General features: G+C 42.0%; 2 protein-coding genes and 1 long non-coding RNA gene across 4 annotated transcripts in view; 2 read left to right on the forward strand and 1 right to left on the reverse strand.

Moving 5' to 3' along the window:
- LOC129848567 (microtubule-actin cross-linking factor 1, isoforms 6/7-like) overlaps positions 1 to 4,127 on the forward strand; it is a 26,980-nt gene extending 22,853 nt beyond the window's left edge. For both annotated transcript variants that reach the window (XR_008758515.1, XR_008758518.1), the window contains one exon: positions 2,931 to 4,127. The gene's annotated coding sequence lies outside the window, so the exon portion shown is untranslated. The remainder of the gene's footprint in view (positions 1 to 2,930) is intronic.
- The window catches only part of LOC129848570 (uncharacterized), a 19,402-nt gene extending 7,616 nt beyond the window's left edge, over positions 1 to 11,786 (reverse strand). The window contains exon 1 of the long non-coding RNA XR_008758519.1: positions 11,699 to 11,786. This is a non-coding gene — a long non-coding RNA (uncharacterized LOC129848570). The remainder of the gene's footprint in view (positions 1 to 11,698) is intronic.
- LOC129848568 (microtubule-actin cross-linking factor 1, isoforms 6/7-like) lies at positions 9,684 to 13,312 on the forward strand. Its single transcript, XM_055915731.1, has 6 exons — positions 9,684 to 11,013; positions 11,767 to 11,981; positions 12,583 to 12,639; positions 12,742 to 12,838; positions 12,939 to 13,112; positions 13,233 to 13,312. Exons 1-5 carry the CDS (start codon positions 9,684 to 9,686, stop codon positions 13,109 to 13,111), a joined length of 1,872 nt encoding a protein of 623 aa, XP_055771706.1. The 3' UTR covers position 13,112; positions 13,233 to 13,312.
- The last annotated feature ends 4,587 nt before the right edge of the window (positions 13,313 to 17,899 follow it).

Below are 17,899 nucleotides of genomic sequence, written 5' to 3' on the forward strand. Positions count from 1 at the left end.
AGATTTTGCAGCTCTTTCAGAACATCAGCTGACTGGATTTGGGAGAAGGTGAAATATGGAAGGCTTGGGCGAGTAGCTGTGGGGGGTGCAGTGCTGTTGACCGGGGTAGGGGTAGCCAGGTGGAAAGCATGGCCAGCCGTAGAAAAAATGCTTATTGAAATTCTCAATTATAGTGGATTTATCGGTGGTGACAGTGTTTCCTATCTTCAGTGCAGTGGGCAGCCGGGAGGAGGTGTTCTTATTCTCCATGGACTTTACAGTGTCCCAGAACTTTTTTGAGTTTGTGTTGCAGGAAGCAAATTTCTGCTTGAAAAAGCTAGCCTTGGCTTTTCTAACTGCCTGTGTATATTGGTTTCTAGCTTCCCTGAAAAGTTGCAAATCACGGTGGCTGTTCGATGCTAATGCAGAACGCCATAGGATGTTTTTCTGTTGGTTAAGGGCAGTCAGGTCTGGAGAGAACCAAGGGCTATATCTGTTCCTGGTTCTACATTTCTTGAATGGGGCATGCTTATTTAAGATGGTGAGGAAGGAATTAAAAAATAAAAATAACCAGGCATCCCCTAATGACGGGATGAGATCAATATCCTTCCAGGATACCCCGGCCAGGTCGATTAGAAAGGCCTGCTCGCTGAAGTGTTTCAGGGAGCGTTTGACAGTGATGAGTGGAGGTCGTTTGACCGCTGACCCATTACAGATGCAGGCAATGAGGCAGTGATCGCTGAGATCTTGGTTGAAAACAGCAGAGGTGTATTTAGAGGGCAAGTTGGTTAGGATGATATCTATGAGGGTGCCCTGTGTTTACGGCTTTGGGGTGGTACCTGGTAGGTTCATTGATCATTTGTGTGAGATTGAGGGCATCAAGCTTAGATTGTAGGATGGCCGGGGTGTTAAGCATGTTCCAGTTTAGGTCACCTAGCAGCACGAGCTCTGAAGATAGATGGGGGGCAATCAGTTCACATATGGTGTCCAGAGCACAGCTGGGGGCAGAGGGTGGTCTATAGCAGGTGGCAACGGTGAGAGACTTGTTTTTAGAGAAGTGGATTTTTAAAAGTAGAAGTTCAAATTGTTTGGGTACAGACCTGGATAGTAGGACAGAACTCTGCAGGCTGTATTTACAGTAGATTGCAACACCGCCCCCATTTGGCTGTTCTATCTTGTCTGAAAATGTTGTAGTTAGGGATGAAAATGTCAGAATTTTTGGTGGTCTTCCTAAGCCAGGATTCAGACACGGCTAGAACATCCGGGTTGGCAGAGTGTGCTAAAGCAGTGAATATAACAAACTTAGGGAGGAGGCTTCAAATGTTAACATGCATGAAACCAAGGCTATTACGGTTACAGAAGTCATCAAAATAGAGTGCCCTGGGAATAGGAGTGGAGCTAGGCACTGCAGGGCCTGGATTCACCTCTACATCACATTACATTACATTTACATTTAAGTCATTTAGCAGACGCTCTTATCCAGAGCGAATTACAAATTGGTGCATTCACCTTAAGATATCCAGTGGAACAGCCACTTTACAATAGTGCATCTAAATCTTTTAAGGGGGGGGGGGGGGTCAGAAGGATTACTTTATCCTATCCTAGGTATTCCTTAAAGAGGTGGGGTTTCAGGTGTCTCCGGAAGGTGGTGATTGACTCCGCTGTCCTGGCGTCGTGAGGGAGTTTGCTCCACCATTGGGGTGCCAGAGCAGCGAACAGTTTTGACTGGGCTGAGCGGGAACTGTACTTCCTCAGTGGTAGGGAGGCGAGCAGGCCAGAGGTGGATGAACACAGTGCCCTTGTTTGGGTGTAGGGCCTGATCAGAGCCTGAATGTACTGAGGTGCCGTTCCCCTCACAGCTCCGTAGGCAAGCACCATGGTCTTGTAGCGGATGCGAGCTTCAACTGGAAGCCAGTGGAGAGAGCGGAGGAGCGGGGTGACGTGGGAGAACTTGGGAAGGTTGAACACCAGACGGGCTGCGGCGTTCTGAATGAGTTGTAGGGGTTTAATGCCACAGGCAGGGAGCCCAGCCAACAGCGAGTTGCAGTAATCCAGACGGGAGATGACAAGTGCCTGGATTAGGACCTGCGCCGCTTCCTGTGTGAGGCAGGGTCGTACTCTGCGGATGTTGTAGAGCATGAACCTACAAGAACGGTTCATCACCAGAGGAACAGAGGAGGAGTAGGATAAGGGTACGGCTAAAAGCTATGAGAATTGGTCGTCTAGAACGTCTGGAACAGAGTAAAAGGAGGTTTCTGGGGGCGATAAAATAGATTCAAGGTATAATGTAAAGACAAAGGTATGGTAGGATGTGAATACAGTGGAGGTAAACCTAGGTATTGAGTGATGATGAGAGAGATATTGTCTCTAGAAACATCATTGAAACCAGGTGATGTCATCGCATGTGTGGGTGGTGGAACTGAAAGGTTGGATAAGGTATAGTGAGCGGAGGCTCTACAGTGAAATAAGCCAATAAACACTAACTAGAACAGCAATGGACAAGGCATATTGACATTAAGGAGAGGCATGCTTAGTCGAGTGATCATAAGGGTCCAGTGGTAGAGGTTGGTTGGGGTCACGGCGATTCAGACAGCTAGCCGGGCCATCGGTAGCAAGCTAGCATAGGATGGAGGTCTGTTTTTAGCCACCTCGTGGCTAAACAGAGTTTGAAAATCAGTTATTCAGAGCCTTGCAGAACTGTACGGGAATAGCCAATTCCAGAACCTCCCCATATCATCCACAGGGGAATCCGGTGGAAAGGTTTAACCGTACACTGTTGTCAATGTTGCGCACACTAGATGAAGAGGAAAAAGGCCAACTGGGGTGATTATCTGAACAAGGTCATTCATGCATATAATTGTACCAGCAGTGATGCTACTGGGTTCTCACTGTATTTCCTGCTATTTGGAAGGGCTCCACTGCTACCTGTTGACCTTGTCTTTGGGTTACAGATAAAGGAACAGGAGAAATCATACCAGGATTATGCTAAGAAGTGGCAGCAACAGATGGCTGAAGCCTATGACATCGCCAGTAGAAACATGGAGAAATCAACAGCAAAGGGAAAAGCCTACTACGATCGGAAGAAAATGAGTTCGGTTCTGGTCTCAGGGGATCGTGAACTGGTGAGGAACATGTCAGAACGTGGGGGGCCGGGAAAGCTAAGATCACACTGGGAGGACCAAATACATGTGGTGGTAACCAGGAAAGGTGATGACAGCCCTGTCTATGAGGTCAAACCCGAGAGCGGTACAGGCAGGGCCCGGGTTCTGCACCGCAATATGCTCATGTCATGTAATTCCCTACCACTTGAGGAACCTATTGAAACTCCCAGTAGAGGTCTGTGGAGAAGGGATCCACCCCAGCAAAATCAGCAAAATGGGGAGAGCGCTGAGTCTGAGATCTCAGATGAGGATTCTTATCCAGTATTCATCAATAGGCCACGTAGGGATAAAGAGAGCAGACAGAGTAGCACACAACTAGTATCAGATAATAGTGAGGAACGGGGTCAGACTGATACAAACTTCACTGTGAAGGAGTGCCAGCCAGTCCTCAGAGAGAGCCCGGAAGGACAGGGGTAAATATGGAAACAGCTGAGGGCTCAGAGACTCAATCATCTCATGATGAAGTGGACACTGATTCATTGGGGTCACCCATGATCTTTCCCCGCCGTTCAGCCCGGCAGAGGAGGCCCAGAGACATTCGAACCTATAACACTTTAGGGCTGCCAAGCTCTTATCAGGATACCAACTAGAGATGTTCTGATGTGTATATATTTTCTTGTTTACCTTTACTAATCACAGTGTGATAATATTTAGTGGGGGTTGCGTCTGCCCATAAAGGCAGACTGGACATGTCTAGATAGTTATATGGCTGTTAGGCCAGTTTTTTCTGTTGTTCTCATGACCAGTACTTACATCTTCTGTTTGTTTTGAGGCTGGTGAAATGTTTGGGACAACATTTCGTTTTTGCAGGGGGGTGTTGTAAGGGGTCTTAGTTGTATTCCAGCCACTAGGGGGTACTCTGGTGAAGCCCATGGGAAATAAACTATATTTCTTTAAGTGAATTGGGAAAAGTAAGAATGAAAACTAAAGAAAGTCTGTAAACGGCTGTTACCTGTGCTGACATGATTAAAAGTGAATTAAACTGTACTTTTCACAATGTAGTTTATATGATAAGCTCATTGGAAGGGTAACATAAACAGATACATGTGCTGCCTTTCCAACTGATGTGAAGTTGGAAATATTCATATTTCCAACAAATATTCATTTGAAAAAGCAATAGACTTTCACATTGTAGGCCTGTTGTATAAATAATGTAATCATAATATATGCCATTTAGCAGATGCTTTCATCCAAAGCGATTTACAGTCATTTGCACATACATTTTACGTATGGGTTGCCCCGGGAATCGAACCCACAACCCTGGTGGTGGGATCGGCATTCTCTACACAGGATCATCATTTATAATGTAATGTGTTTATAACAGTGAATGACATTGATAATAAAAGTCTATAGCAGTGTAATAAGTGTTTATAGCAATGTACAGCACATCTACCAACGCACCGATGCGTTTCAAGAGTCTAGACTATTTTGTTTCAGAATCCTCAGACCCCTGACAGGGAGTAGCATAGGGGATAGTGCCATCTAGTGGAATGGAAATTAAACTATTATTCCAGATATTATTTAATAAAGAATATTGAAAACCTAAATTACTTTTCAGAGATCAGAGAAACGAAACAGAACGCATCTTGAAACAGGGAAATATACTACAATTTGTGATGTGTTCAAGTAAACGATGGACTTATAATTTGAAGCTTTTTGCTCGATTTGGAATGTCGCTGATTTCATGTAGCTCTCCTGCGCATCATTTACTAAACAAAATCCCGCAAACGTAAAAGCGCCAGAATTAAACATCGTGAGATTGTAACTATGTGTGAGAGTCAGAGATTTGAAAGCAGACGCTTTCATCCAAAACGATTTACAGTAATGCGTACATACATTTTACGTATGGGCGGCCCAGGGAAATTAGACTTTTTCTAAAGTTTTTCGAAGCAATTTCTTTACCTCTTTCTTTGTAATACTGTATGTATTCAATCATTTCGAATTGATCTCTTCCCAATGGGCACATACATCAATTACATTTTTATTCCATGTTAGTTCAACGTAATTTCATCGAAATTACATGGAAAAAACCTTGATGCAAAGTGGGTTTATTGTGTCACAGTGAATTTTATAATCTGCAGTCAATTTCATTATGTTTTCATGTGCCATGATTCTGACATTTGACATATGATCCTCATAGGATTAGGCTAAATAGTGTCAGTGGTGCAGTAAATGTAATCTCAATTCAATACGATGTGCATATACGGTACATATAGCCAATATAAATTCAAATTCAAATTCAAGCTGCTTTATTGGCATGAAAAACATTGTGTCAATATTGCCAAAGCAACAATGTATACAATATACATTGTAATACAATTAAAACAATGACAAATAATAATATAGAATGGCAGTAAATAATAATACAAAATTAAATATAAAAAATAGTAACAATAAAATGGTAACAGTCATGGGTAGCCATGTCTTTTTATGTCTGCCGGTTTCTATTGCCAATCGGTGGTCACTCAGCCTGTACTTGGTAAGGATCTGTCTCTGCTTCGAATCTCTGACAGAGTAGAGATATTCAGCCAATTCATATTCTCTGTTTAGGGTCAGATAGCAATTTAGTCGGCTTTGGGATTTTGTTTCGTTTTTCCAATGTTGTAAATATGAGTCCTTTGATTGGTTCATGATTTTGTTTATTGGAATTCTTTCTTTTGAAGCAGTGCCGGTGTCAGCTTGGTTGGTTAGGTCCAACACCAGCTGACTGAGAGGGCTCGTTTCTGGGCTCAGTTCTTGGGTTTGAAGTGCTTTAAATTGCAGACTCGAATTTGGACTTGAATTTAGATGTAGCCAAAATTTTAATGATCTTTTCTGTATTTTCATTATTACTGGAAAGCGGCCCAATTCCGCCCTACGTGCATTAGTTGGTGTATTTCTCTTGACTTGTAGGATTTTCCGACAGAATTCTGCATGTAGGGTTTCAATTGGATGTTTGTCCCACATTTTAAAGTCCAGTTTATTGAGTGGCCCCCAAACCTCACTTCCGTAAAGAGCTATTGGTAGGATTACACTGTCAAATATTTTGGTCCAAATTCTAATTGGTATGTTGATTTGGAATAATTTCAATTTTATTGCATACAATGCTCTGCGGGCTTCTTTGAGTGCATTCACTGCCATATTAAAGTTTCCCGATGCAGATATGGTCAGACCAAGGTAGGTGTAATTTTTTGTGTGTTCAACTATGGTGTTGTTCAGGGTGAATTTATATTTGTGTTTCTGACATCTGTTTTGTTTTTGGAAAATCATGATTTTAGTTTTTGGGAAATTTACTGCCAGGGCCCAATTATGGCAATATTGCTCTAGAATATTAATGTTCTGTTGAAGACCTTCTTTGGTTGGTGATAGAAGTACCAAGTCATCAGCATATAGCAGGTATTTCACCTCTATATTATTTCAATATAGGTATTTATATATATATATATATTTATATATATATATATAAATATAGGTATTTCAATATAGCTATGAAACCCATGTTCAGTGACTGTAATCTGTGACGCAAGTGGCCGAATATGTTTGTGACGTTCCATGGAAACCACGGTATTGTTTAAAACTAGATTCTGATTGGCTTGCAGGTCATTCTACAACGTAAATTATAAATGAAAACGTGCTTTTATATAATTGTGACAGATTCACAATACCGAGCGTGTCTCAAACCGTACCGCGCTTTTATCTGCCTAAAGATATCTTCACCCACGACTGGATAGGCTTTTTAGATACGCTTGTCCAAGGTAAGGATATGAGTCAAACTATAGCCTACTTTTAATCTTTTAGTTCCGAACTCAAGTTACTCCAGTCAAGTGATTAATCGTAAAAGTTAGTTGTTTTGACTGAGCAGTCCAATGGCCAATGCTGTTTTTGGACTATTACACCCTCTGCTATATACTATGATGAGCCAATAACATGCATAGATTATACATTAGGCATTGCACAAATCAGGTCAGAATATAAAGTTGCTATTTCCGTCAACTCAAGTTACTCAAGTCAAGTTACTCAAGTCAAGTGATTAATCTTAAGAGTTAGTTGTTTTGACTGTCAAAACAAATAACTGATGGATTATTCCAAATTAAATTGGCAATTATGCATCACAAATTCACAATATTACTTGTATTTCAATTATTCATCCAGGTCCAAGACATAAAGTCGCCTGAAAGCTGTGTAGCAATAATTCCAGCTCCTGATCCATAGGATGGTAATCACATACATGATTGGCTTAATCAAGAATCATGGATACCTTTCATGTGAGTACTCACACACCAGATTTTTTTGACATACCTCAGAAGGAAGATACCTCAATATCTGGAAGCACTGTCTCATGTACAATTGTTAATGCTATCTCTGAAATGTCTAACAAAATGTTGACTTGATCGTTTCATCAAGACCTTCTCATCACAAGTCGGAACTAGTTGTCAACATTGGGACAGTGCTGCCCAAAATAACAGGGGCCAATATTTTCATGGAGGTAAGCACTACATTTCTGATGGGTTTAAAGACTGTATTACATTATCTACATTTGAGAAAGTAAACCCCAGCTGTTGTTGTTCTTTTCACAGTGCCATGAATGTTCTTTTCACAGTGCTCATTATGCCATGAATGTTTCATTGCTGAACAACCATAGATATTTTTCCTCTAATTTGGCTCCCGTTCCTCCAACAGTGAGCAAGACCTGCCAGCAGAGCTCACTCGAGCAGGGAGACAACCCGTCATCCTTTAGGCGCCTGACAAAGTACACTTTTTTTCTTCTAAATAACACTATAGTAACATCATATGCACAAAGTTACATTCCTAATAAGATTGGTGTTAAGTGAGAAAGAATTCTAAAGATGGTCCAATGGGCATGGTCTGAAGCCTCTCATCATCTCAGTATGTTGAACCACCTGATTTCTTGCAGGCTTGAGATTCAGATCCTGCTGAACGATGTTAAGCAGTCGATTAACCACATGCAGGGGACGCTGAACACCATGCAGGGGCAGTGTATTGAGTTGCAGACTGCCATATCTAAGGTAGTGTCAGATGAGTCTCAGATACAGAAGAATAGGTCTATGATGGTATGGTGATATGGATTGAGATGGTGATTATAATAATGATGACTAGCAGTACCCCACCCTATTGGCGGTAAATCATTGGATCTGATTAATTCAATTCAATGCAATTCAATCTTTGAGGACTGCAACCATAGAAATACAATTTCTTTACACTAATAATAAGCTATTGTCAACTTCCCGTCTATGGTTATCTTGCTCATTGCTCACTGTTACCCTATGTGTGCAACTATTATTGATTTATCACAGAAAAATAATTTGGTTGCAAATGTACCTAGTACCAGGTAAATAATTGTTAGGCTACTCATTTTGAATCCACCGGTGGCAACTTGCGTGACCATAAAAGTCTGTGTGCGACTGGGCACAGTTAAATAATTTGCTTACTGACCTGCCCTACATCATAGAAGGCCCTTCAAGTCGGAACTAGGAAATTCTGACATTTCTGACTCGTTATGGAATGATGATTTCAAGTTTCCCACTTGTGAAGTATCAGAATCAACCAGTAGGAAGATCTACGCTAATAACTTACATTCATTTAACTCTGAGGTTCCAAGTTTCCGATGGCATGTGAATGCGTCAATAATTGCCATGGTAATTTTGAATGTTCAGTCAGTGAGCATTATGGGTAATTATCCTACATACTTACATCAAATGCTGTAGTAACAGTGTCATTCCAAACACAATAAATGTGAAAATTAACAAAGATACAAAATATTGCTAAAGTGAAGAAAATCAACTCAAAATTGTAGGAGGAAATGCCCCTGCAGCAGGGAGGCTTACGGTATTATAATATATTGTAGATAACATTAATATAATTTGTGTATTTACAGTATCAGCACACATACAAATGAAAGTATATGCTATGGATTGATCTACACTGAGTGAACAAAACATTAAGAACACCTTCCTATTGAGTTGTCACCCCTTGGTGGTGGACCATTCTTGATACTCAGGGAAAACTGTTGATCGTGAAAAACACAACAGCATTGCAGTTCTTGACACAAACCGGTGCACCAGGCACCTACTACCATACTCTGTTAAAAGGGACTTAAATCTTTTGTCTTGCTTATTCACCCTCTGAATGACACTCATACACAATTCATGTCTCAATTGTCTAAAAAGCATTATGTAACCTGTCTCCTCACATTCATCTACACTGAGAAGAAGATTTAACAATTGATATCAATAAGGGATTATAGCTTTCACCTGATTAGTCCATGTCACAGAAAGAGAAGGTGTTCTTAATGTTTAACACACTCAGTGTATGTGTAATTATTTTTTACCTTTATTTACTTAGGCAAGTCAGTTAAGAACAAATATTTTTTTTCAATGAAGGTCTAGGAACTGCCTTGTTAAGGGGCAGAACGAAAGATTTGTATCTTGTCAGCTCAGTGATTTGATTTTGCAACCTTTCGGTTATTAGTCCAACACTCTAACCACTAGGCTACGCTGCCGACCCAATGACGTTATAGATTCCAAGTGGTTGATTTTTTAGGGAATGACTATATGCTCTATATTATACCTGCAGATCATCACAGCAGCCGAAGTTGCTGTGCAGAGGGAGGAGATCGTCCGAGCATCAGGCCTCATCCCGTCACATAGGGAGGGTATCCTCCAAACAGCCAGTGTCCCTGCACAGAGGGAGGGGATTCTCTCAGCAGCCAGCATCAATGCACAGAGGGAGGAGATCCTCATTTCGTCAGGCCTCATCACTGCACAGAGGGAGGGGATCCTCCAAACAGCCAGTGTCCCTGCACAGAGTGAGGGGGTCCTCCAAACAGCCAGTGTCCCTGCACAGAGTGAGGGGATCCTCCAAACAGCCAGTGTCCCTGCACAGAGTGAGGAGATCCTCCAAACAGCCAGTGTCCCTGCACAGAGTGAGGAGATCCTCCAAACAGCCAGTGTCCCTGCACAGAGGGAGGGGATTCTCTCAGCCGCCAGCATCAATGCACAGAGGGAGGAGATCCTCATTTCGTCAGGCCTCATCACTGCACAGAGGGAGGGGATCCTCCAAACAGCCAGTGTCCCTGCACAGAGGGAGGGGATTCTCTCAGCCGCCAGCATCAATGCACAGAGGGAGGAGATACTCCGATCATCAGGCCTCATCCCTGCACGGAGGGAAGGGATCCTCCAAACAGCCAGTGTCACTGCGCAGAGGGAGGGAATCGTCCCAATGGCCAGCGTCCCTGCGCACAGGGAGGGGATTGTACCAAAGGCTAGTGTTCCTGCTGAGAGGGAGGAGATCCTCCAAACAGCCAGTGTCCCTGCACAGAGGGAGGGGATTCTCCAAACATCAAGTGTCCCTGCACCAAGGGAGGAGATTCACCAGTCAGCCATTGTCCCTGCACAGAGGGAGGGGGTTCTCCGAGCAGCTAGCATCACTGCGCAGAGGGAGGAGATCTTCAGAGCATCAGGCCTCATCCCTGCACATAGGAAGGGGCTCCTCCGAGCATCAGGCCTCATCCCTGCACAGAGGGAGGGGATTCTTCCAGCAGCTTCTTCCATCAGCTACTATCAGAAGAATAAGCTCCTCAGAGCATCACAACTCACCCCTGCACAAAGGAAGTTGAGATTCCTGATAGCCAGTGTCACTGCGCAGAGGAAGGGAATCTTCCCAAAGGCCAGCGTCCCTGCGCACAGGGAGTGGATTGTCCCAAAGGCTAGTGTCCCTGCAGAGAGGGAGGAGATCCTCCTCACAGCCAGTGTCCCTGTGATGAATGAAAACAATCATCCACAACCACCTCCCATCATCCCCATGGTGGCACCACTGTGGAAAATGATTGGTGGAGCGTGTCCTCCACCTGTGGATTTCTATTCCAAGAGAAGAGGTCACTTAACCTTACCTAATTAGTAAAGAAATGACCATAGTGATAGCTTGATAATAAGTTGTGATAGGTTAAATGTATGGCTCATGTGACTGTATATCTGTAATACTTTCATACATTTTCTACATAACACAGGTTTAGCTACATTTTACTTTTACATTTTAGTCATTTAGCAGACGCTCTTATCCAGAGCTACTTACAGCAGTGAGTGTATACATTTTCATACTTCCTTGAATCTCTCCAGGATTTCGCAAGAATTTTTTAAATATTAAATATGCTAGATTTTGCAGCGACAATTATGACATTTTGCATAGCAATATGCAATTGTTTTGTCCAATTTGTTGCAAAAATGCGCTGACAAGGGACAAAACTGTGTTGACGTGTGGCTTGATTGAACCATATTATGCAGTAAATGTGCGGTGATTGGTTGAAATTGCGAGCCCTCTTTTTGTACTGTGGTAATGGGTCAGTTCTATGCGATAATATTGTGATGATGTGACTATTTTATGCAGAAATAGTTTGGTGATTGGTCAAATTTGTAAGCCCTCACATAATATGCAGGGGATTGTTGATTTTGCAACCAAAACAATGCGATTGCAGAGTCCTGGAGTAACCTCCCAGTAATCCCTGTGACTGCGTGTAGGTTAAGATTGGGTTGTAACAGAGTATCAGAGCGAGACGTTCCTACCTGTCAGCCAGTAATTGTTCTGTATGGTGACATGAGCAGAGTGGCCTGACTTCTCCCACTTATTACAGATGTCCGACTTAGATATGTTGAGCATCCTGCTATGATGTCCATCACCAAGCCGGAACACTCTGATGCCAACCCTCAGTTCCAGACTGGCAGCCGGCCGGTGGCCGAGCCCGAGACCCCTGCTGTTCACAATAACAGTGGAGGCTGGCTCAGCTGGGTCTTTGGGAGTGGAAGAGCTAAGAAGGAGGTTCATCTACCTGAGGACAAAGACAGATCTGTAAGGAACTGTTTTTTATTTATTTATTTTAATTTAATTTAATTTTTTTATCCCATTTTCTCCCCAATTTTCGTGGTATCCAATCGCTAGTAATTACTACGTTGTCTCATCGCTACAACTCCCGTACGGGCTCGGGAGAGACGAAGGTCGAAAGCCATGCGTCCTCCGAAGCACAACCCAACCAGCCGTACTGCTTCTTAACCCGGAAGCCAGCCGCACCAATGTGTCGGAGGAAACACCGTGTACCTGGCCCCCTTGGCTGGCGCGCACTGCGCCCGGCCCGCCACAGGAGTCGCTGGAGCGCGATGAGACAAGGATATCCCTACCGGCCAAACCCTCCCTACCCCGGAAGACGCTATGCCAATTGTGCGTCGCCCCACGGACCTCCCGGTCGCGGCCGGCTGCGACAGAGCCTGGGCGCGAACCCAGAGGCTCTGGTGGCGCAGTTAGCACTGCGATGCAGTGCCCTAGACCACTGCGCCACCCGGGAGGCCCAGGAACTGGTTCTTAACACTATATTCTATGTAGAGACAATGGAGTGGATTTAAAAAAAAAAAAAATGTTGTGGCTTGCTTCACATTGCTAATATCTTCTTCCTCAGATTGTCTGGGATCCAACTCTGCACAGATGGGTTAACAGAACTGAGCCCAAGGTTGAGGTACATACTTAAATTCAATTAAATTAAAAATAGTGAACAACCATTGTATTTCAACTGATAATATTACTAACAATTTGGAAAATGTGTTGATGTGTTTTACAGAACAAGTGTGTACCACCTCCACCGATGGGGACATATGGATATCAGGGGAACACTGGCAGTGTCCCCAAAGGAGTAAATCCTTACTCTATGAAAGCAGGTGAATATTGCTTTAGAATACATGTGGTTTAACCAAGACTGTGTCAGCCAATCATAGATGTCCCTGGTGATCTCCTGCTAACACCTTCCAAAACTACCAGCAGGTCTATGGGGCAGCAGATACCCTACAATGAATTACAATGATAGGACCAACTCAAAGCCTCCAAGCCATGGGCCTGGACTGCTTACTAGACAGCTCTCTGGCTTGCTCCCTCCTTCACACTTTGACCTCATGGCACCAATGGTTGTGCCACCTGACACTCTACCCTACTGAGGTATGACTCTGAAAAATCCTTCCAAATTTTATTCATTCATCATTAACTGAGAGTTTACTTTAACATAGCAAATGGCTGAAGTAGCAAGAATGTTAACTATTTTTTATTTTTGACCAACAGGCCATTTGCCCAGAGTGGATTTGCCATACATAGATTTTTTCAGCATTAAAAAACTTCAGCATTAAAAATCTATTAAAAGAAGATCTTTTAATTAAATCTCTCCTTTGTGTCCTCATGTTCACATTAATTTGATGTGTTCTATCATCGTTTACAATGCTTATTGCTTCTGCATTGTTTTACTTACTGACAAGTATATATTATACACATATATTTTATTTTAGACATTACAAAAACATATTTTTGTGCATTTGGATTTCCTGCATTTACTTACTGTACAGACAAGTATATTTTATACACATATAAAAAAAATGTCCAGGTTTTTTTAATGTATTCCATAGACAGAACAAAATATATTTAGATGCATTTTGAATTCCTAAATGTCAATATTTTTATTTTCTATGTCATGTGTTTATTCCCATGTATGTACATCCTGTTTACACCTCGCACACATGGTCAGTGGCTTAAATAAGAAGACAACAGTAACATGTCAGATATAGTTTAAATGTATTCATTGTTGAGTTTGCACCCCAATATGACACTTTAAATATTTCACAGAGGACTGAAATGTAACAAAACACCTATTGTGTTTATTGAGATGTACACTGAGATGCTCAGTTGGTCAATATTCCCCTCCAGTGATTCCCCAACATCTTGTCAACATGGGCCTCAATGATCTTAAATATATTGTCCATGTAAAAAACATGTCTGATTATAATTAATAATGTCCGACAATACCTTTTAATTCTATGCGCTATACATTTTGCTAGCATTTTTGCATCACAACACTGAAGTGTAAGGGGCCTCCAATTTGTTTATGGACTGGATCTTTATATTTACCACTTTGAATCCTGTTTCAGTAATAATGAAGGAGTGGTTAAAACATGCTAATAACGGTGCTCTGAGTATATCAACAAAAAGGTTTATCAGAGTTATTGACCTCACAAGAAGTCAGATTCGAGTAACTTACATTGTGGTGCTGAAACTTGAAGCAGCAGCCACGGCACAATCAATCGGAAATGGACAGCTCATGGTGCTGAAAGTTTGCAAATTTGAGTAAACATTATTCATTTTAAACGTCTTCATTTTAATTAGGGATATGTGTTGCAGCCTATTTCTTCCTATTTAAGAAATAAGAGGTAGGTCTACCTGTTTGACAGATGAAAAGAGGCTATAGGCTGCTATATCCATAGATATGTTAGTCAATTCCTCCACCCGCCATGCACTCTTTAAATAGCCCACCTCTTTATCTGTTAAGACTTACAGCTATTATGTATGAGAGGGTATGCCATAGGCCTACCTTTTCTTAAAGAAAAGGGCAAAAAGTACACTGTTAGTTTAAGATTTTGAAGAAAATTAAACGGATGTAATAGGAATACCCGGGAAAGACGTGACTCTGCATATTGGGATTGTTGTTTAATTTGGAAATAATCTAATTCTGTCACTATCAATTGATTAAGCTATTCACGTTCTGAACAATAAAATAAATGTAACCCTAGACAGCTTTTTGGAAAACACTTTTGACCTCTCGTTGGGTTAAGCCATGGAAGAAGATTAGCCAGCAGTTGAAGCTTACATTTTTCTGCGTCAGTAGGCCTACTCGGTCTGGGGTGGAAAGGTAGGCCTAACTTGAAAGTACCATGCTCAGATCCCTATTGACGTCTCAGAGTTAATTATTTGCAAACGGGTTCAGTTTCGTTGCAAATAATACACACTTTTGACATTGTAGAAATATAATAATATGAGGACTATCTGTCTATACTGTAATTTCAGTCATTTGTGATTTATTAAAAAAGTTTCTACTAATACTGTATGGTAACTCTATTGAAGTCCACTCTTGTACAGCACACTAAAGGTGAATCTCTTTCTCTACAATTTAGGAGATTTTAAGAGATTTTGTTGTTTGTGATGGTACTCTAGGTGCGAGGGCCATCCTGTGCCACCAATCAATTGATGGTGGATGACCTTCTGACCCCGTGCTCGCCAGGTGACCCGGCTGCCATAGAATTGACCTGGATGGATGTGCCTAGCGACAAGCTGCTGTAGCCCATCTGCATGGTGAGAAACACACATTCACAGCACAGACATACTCACATTCACTGTTCACAAACATACTGGAACATGCTGTTTCAACATACACATCCAGGCATTGCAAACTGACTCTCACATTTGTGTAATTGCAGAACCATGCTCATGATTTTGTTTCTCTTCTGTGTGTGTCCCTCTGCCCTCCAGTCCGACATGCTGCCCTCACTATATACCACGCAACCCACAGTCAACATAGAGGTCTTGTTCAAGGTCAGGAAGTTCACAGAGGACTTAGAACAGGAGGGTTGAGAGCTCCTGGGTGGCAGGGGCTTTACTACTTCTTACTCAGTCTCTCCTATTAAGACCCAACTCCAGTCAAAGAGTAGCTACAGTATTACAGCAGTATTACAACACTACGAACCTGCATTGGCAAGAATGATGGAGCATTTTAATTTACACACAATTGTGCAATGGAAATGTTTTGTTTTTTTTGCATATCCCAACTCCCCCTGAGACACCCACAAGTGCCTTGCTCAAGGGCACAGCGACATTATTATTTATTTTCCCACTTTGTCGGCTATGGAATTTGAGCCAGCAACCTTTCGGTAACTGGCCCAATGATCTAACCTTGAGGCTACGTGCCGCCCCTTAGAATGTAGGGTGACTCCCCTAGTGGGTCCTGAACCCAGGTCAGCAGCACTACCTTCTTGTGTGTCTGTATAGTTGAGGGTATATTGGTTTAGTAATACTCATTCCAGTTCTGGTCCCAGAGGGGATCTCAATACTGTTACACGTAGCCATGATCACCAAGCTACCCTTACTTAATAAAACCTGAATTCAAAAAGAACAAGATGTGCTTGTCATTATTTTATTTGAACTTGTATTATAGTATACCCACATTTCTGTCCACAACTTTTGAATCAGGTACCATTTAAATGTAAGGTGTTTAATACAGTTCCAGCCACTAGGGGGTACTCTGGTGAAGCCCATGGGAAATAAAAGAAATATAGTTTAAGTGAATTGGGAAGAGTAAGAATGAAAACTAAAGAAAGACTGTAAACGGTTGTTACCTGTGCTGACATGATAAAAAGTGGAGTACACAGTACTTTTCGCGTTGTAGTTTATATGATAAGCTCATTGGAAGGGTAACAAATTTGGAGGCACCGCTGAGATGTATTTTCATGTGAGCACCGGCCCATAATCCTGGAACGGACAACGAGTGAGAGACATTGGGAGAGTAGCTAGCTAGCTAACGTTAGCAGGCTAACCACCTAACGGAGTGTAGCTATCTTGCCATTGCCTGCATTGTCGTTGTTGCCACATGAGTAGGACAATATGAGTCGAGAGAGGGAAACGTTGTTGGATGAAATCGAACAGAGTTTATGGACTTTAACTGAGGACAATTTACGGCACTTGTGTGTAGTTGTGGAATAGGAGGTGTAGATGACTGAAGTAAAAGGAAAGAGCCAAATTGAAGGAAGATTTAATGGAATCAGAGGATGAGGGAATGTCTTGTCTGCTTCAACTGAAAGACGAAATCAAAGGAATATCGGACTCTGAGGATACTGTGAAAGTCTGCTTTACAAATCCCAGCCAGTCGGCGCCAACGAGGCAAGTGGACAGCAATGTGGAACGCCGTTTGGGTCTTTGCGTGTCAAAAAGATGCACGTCAAATAACACTATTTGACATGTCAAATAAGCTTCTTTAGTAATCAGGACCTGAATATGACTCCAGGTCACACAATAATTTAACACGTTCATTAATTTTGTACGTAGTTAATTCACATTGATTACACTCTCACTCGTATTTCATATGCCACAAAGATACGTTAAATCTGCCTGCCATTGATATTTAACTGTACTCAAGATAGCTAGCTAAAGTTAATTGTTCATAATCTAACGTTAATTATGGAATCTATAAAACGTTAACTAGTTACTGCTGTATAGTAACGTTAACTAGCTAGCGATGTTGAATGAAGATAATTTTTTTGAGCTAGTTTGTAACTAAAGTACGTTAGTTAAAACGGCATCGCCTGTCAATGCACGGTTGTCTTCATAGGTCGGAGGCTCAGAGTTGGCACAGTTTAGACAAGAGAACACTTTAGGGGAACTACATACAGATAAAATGTCACTGGACCCATCGGGTCTGCGGTCTATTTTTCAGGCTAGAGACCATGTTGCGGAGCCTTCGGTGGGCAAGTGGTCATTTGATTGATGAAGAGATGGCCAGCAATCTAATTGCTGTTGCCGAGGAGTTCCTACAAGAGGCAAATGACATCCAACAACGGGAACCTTACGAAAATGCCAAGTTGTTATATTTATATAATTTTTTTTGGTACGGCATGTGTGGCAAAGGCTGAGATTGTATCATTTTACTTGTCCTGTGTTAAGTCTCCTGTGCCAAGTCAATCAATGAAAAAACATTTGGTTGGCCTATAATGTTGTTCCTATATTCTATATGGTGATCTTATAGTCTTTTAACCTAAAGTTTTTAGGAGTGTATTTTGTAATTATCTATTGTATTTTTTATTTCAGTGTCCTGTCAAGCGCCTTTGGAGGGGAGGCGGTATCACATCACCAAGGAGCAGCTTGAGTTCCTCATAGATTGTCATATGACAATCAGACAAATGGCAGATGTTCTC

Source organism: Salvelinus fontinalis, unplaced genomic scaffold (genome assembly GCF_029448725.1).
Source record: "Salvelinus fontinalis isolate EN_2023a unplaced genomic scaffold, ASM2944872v1 scaffold_1072, whole genome shotgun sequence".
Taxonomy (NCBI): Eukaryota; Metazoa; Chordata; class Actinopteri; order Salmoniformes; family Salmonidae; genus Salvelinus; species Salvelinus fontinalis.

What these genes read in the sequence shown, in the direction of transcription:
- LOC129848568 (XM_055915731.1), top strand. Translation starts at nt 9,684, where the DNA reads ATGACTATATGCTCTATATTATACCTGCAGATCATCACAGCAGCCGAA. An exon ending in TTTCTATTCCAAGAGAAGAG is followed by an intron (nt 11,014 to 11,766) that starts GTCACTTAACCT and finishes CACTTATTACAG; the next exon opens with ATGTCCGACTTAGATATGTT. An exon ending in CTGAGGACAAAGACAGATCT is followed by an intron (nt 11,982 to 12,582) that starts GTAAGGAACTGT and finishes CTTCTTCCTCAG; the next exon opens with ATTGTCTGGGATCCAACTCT.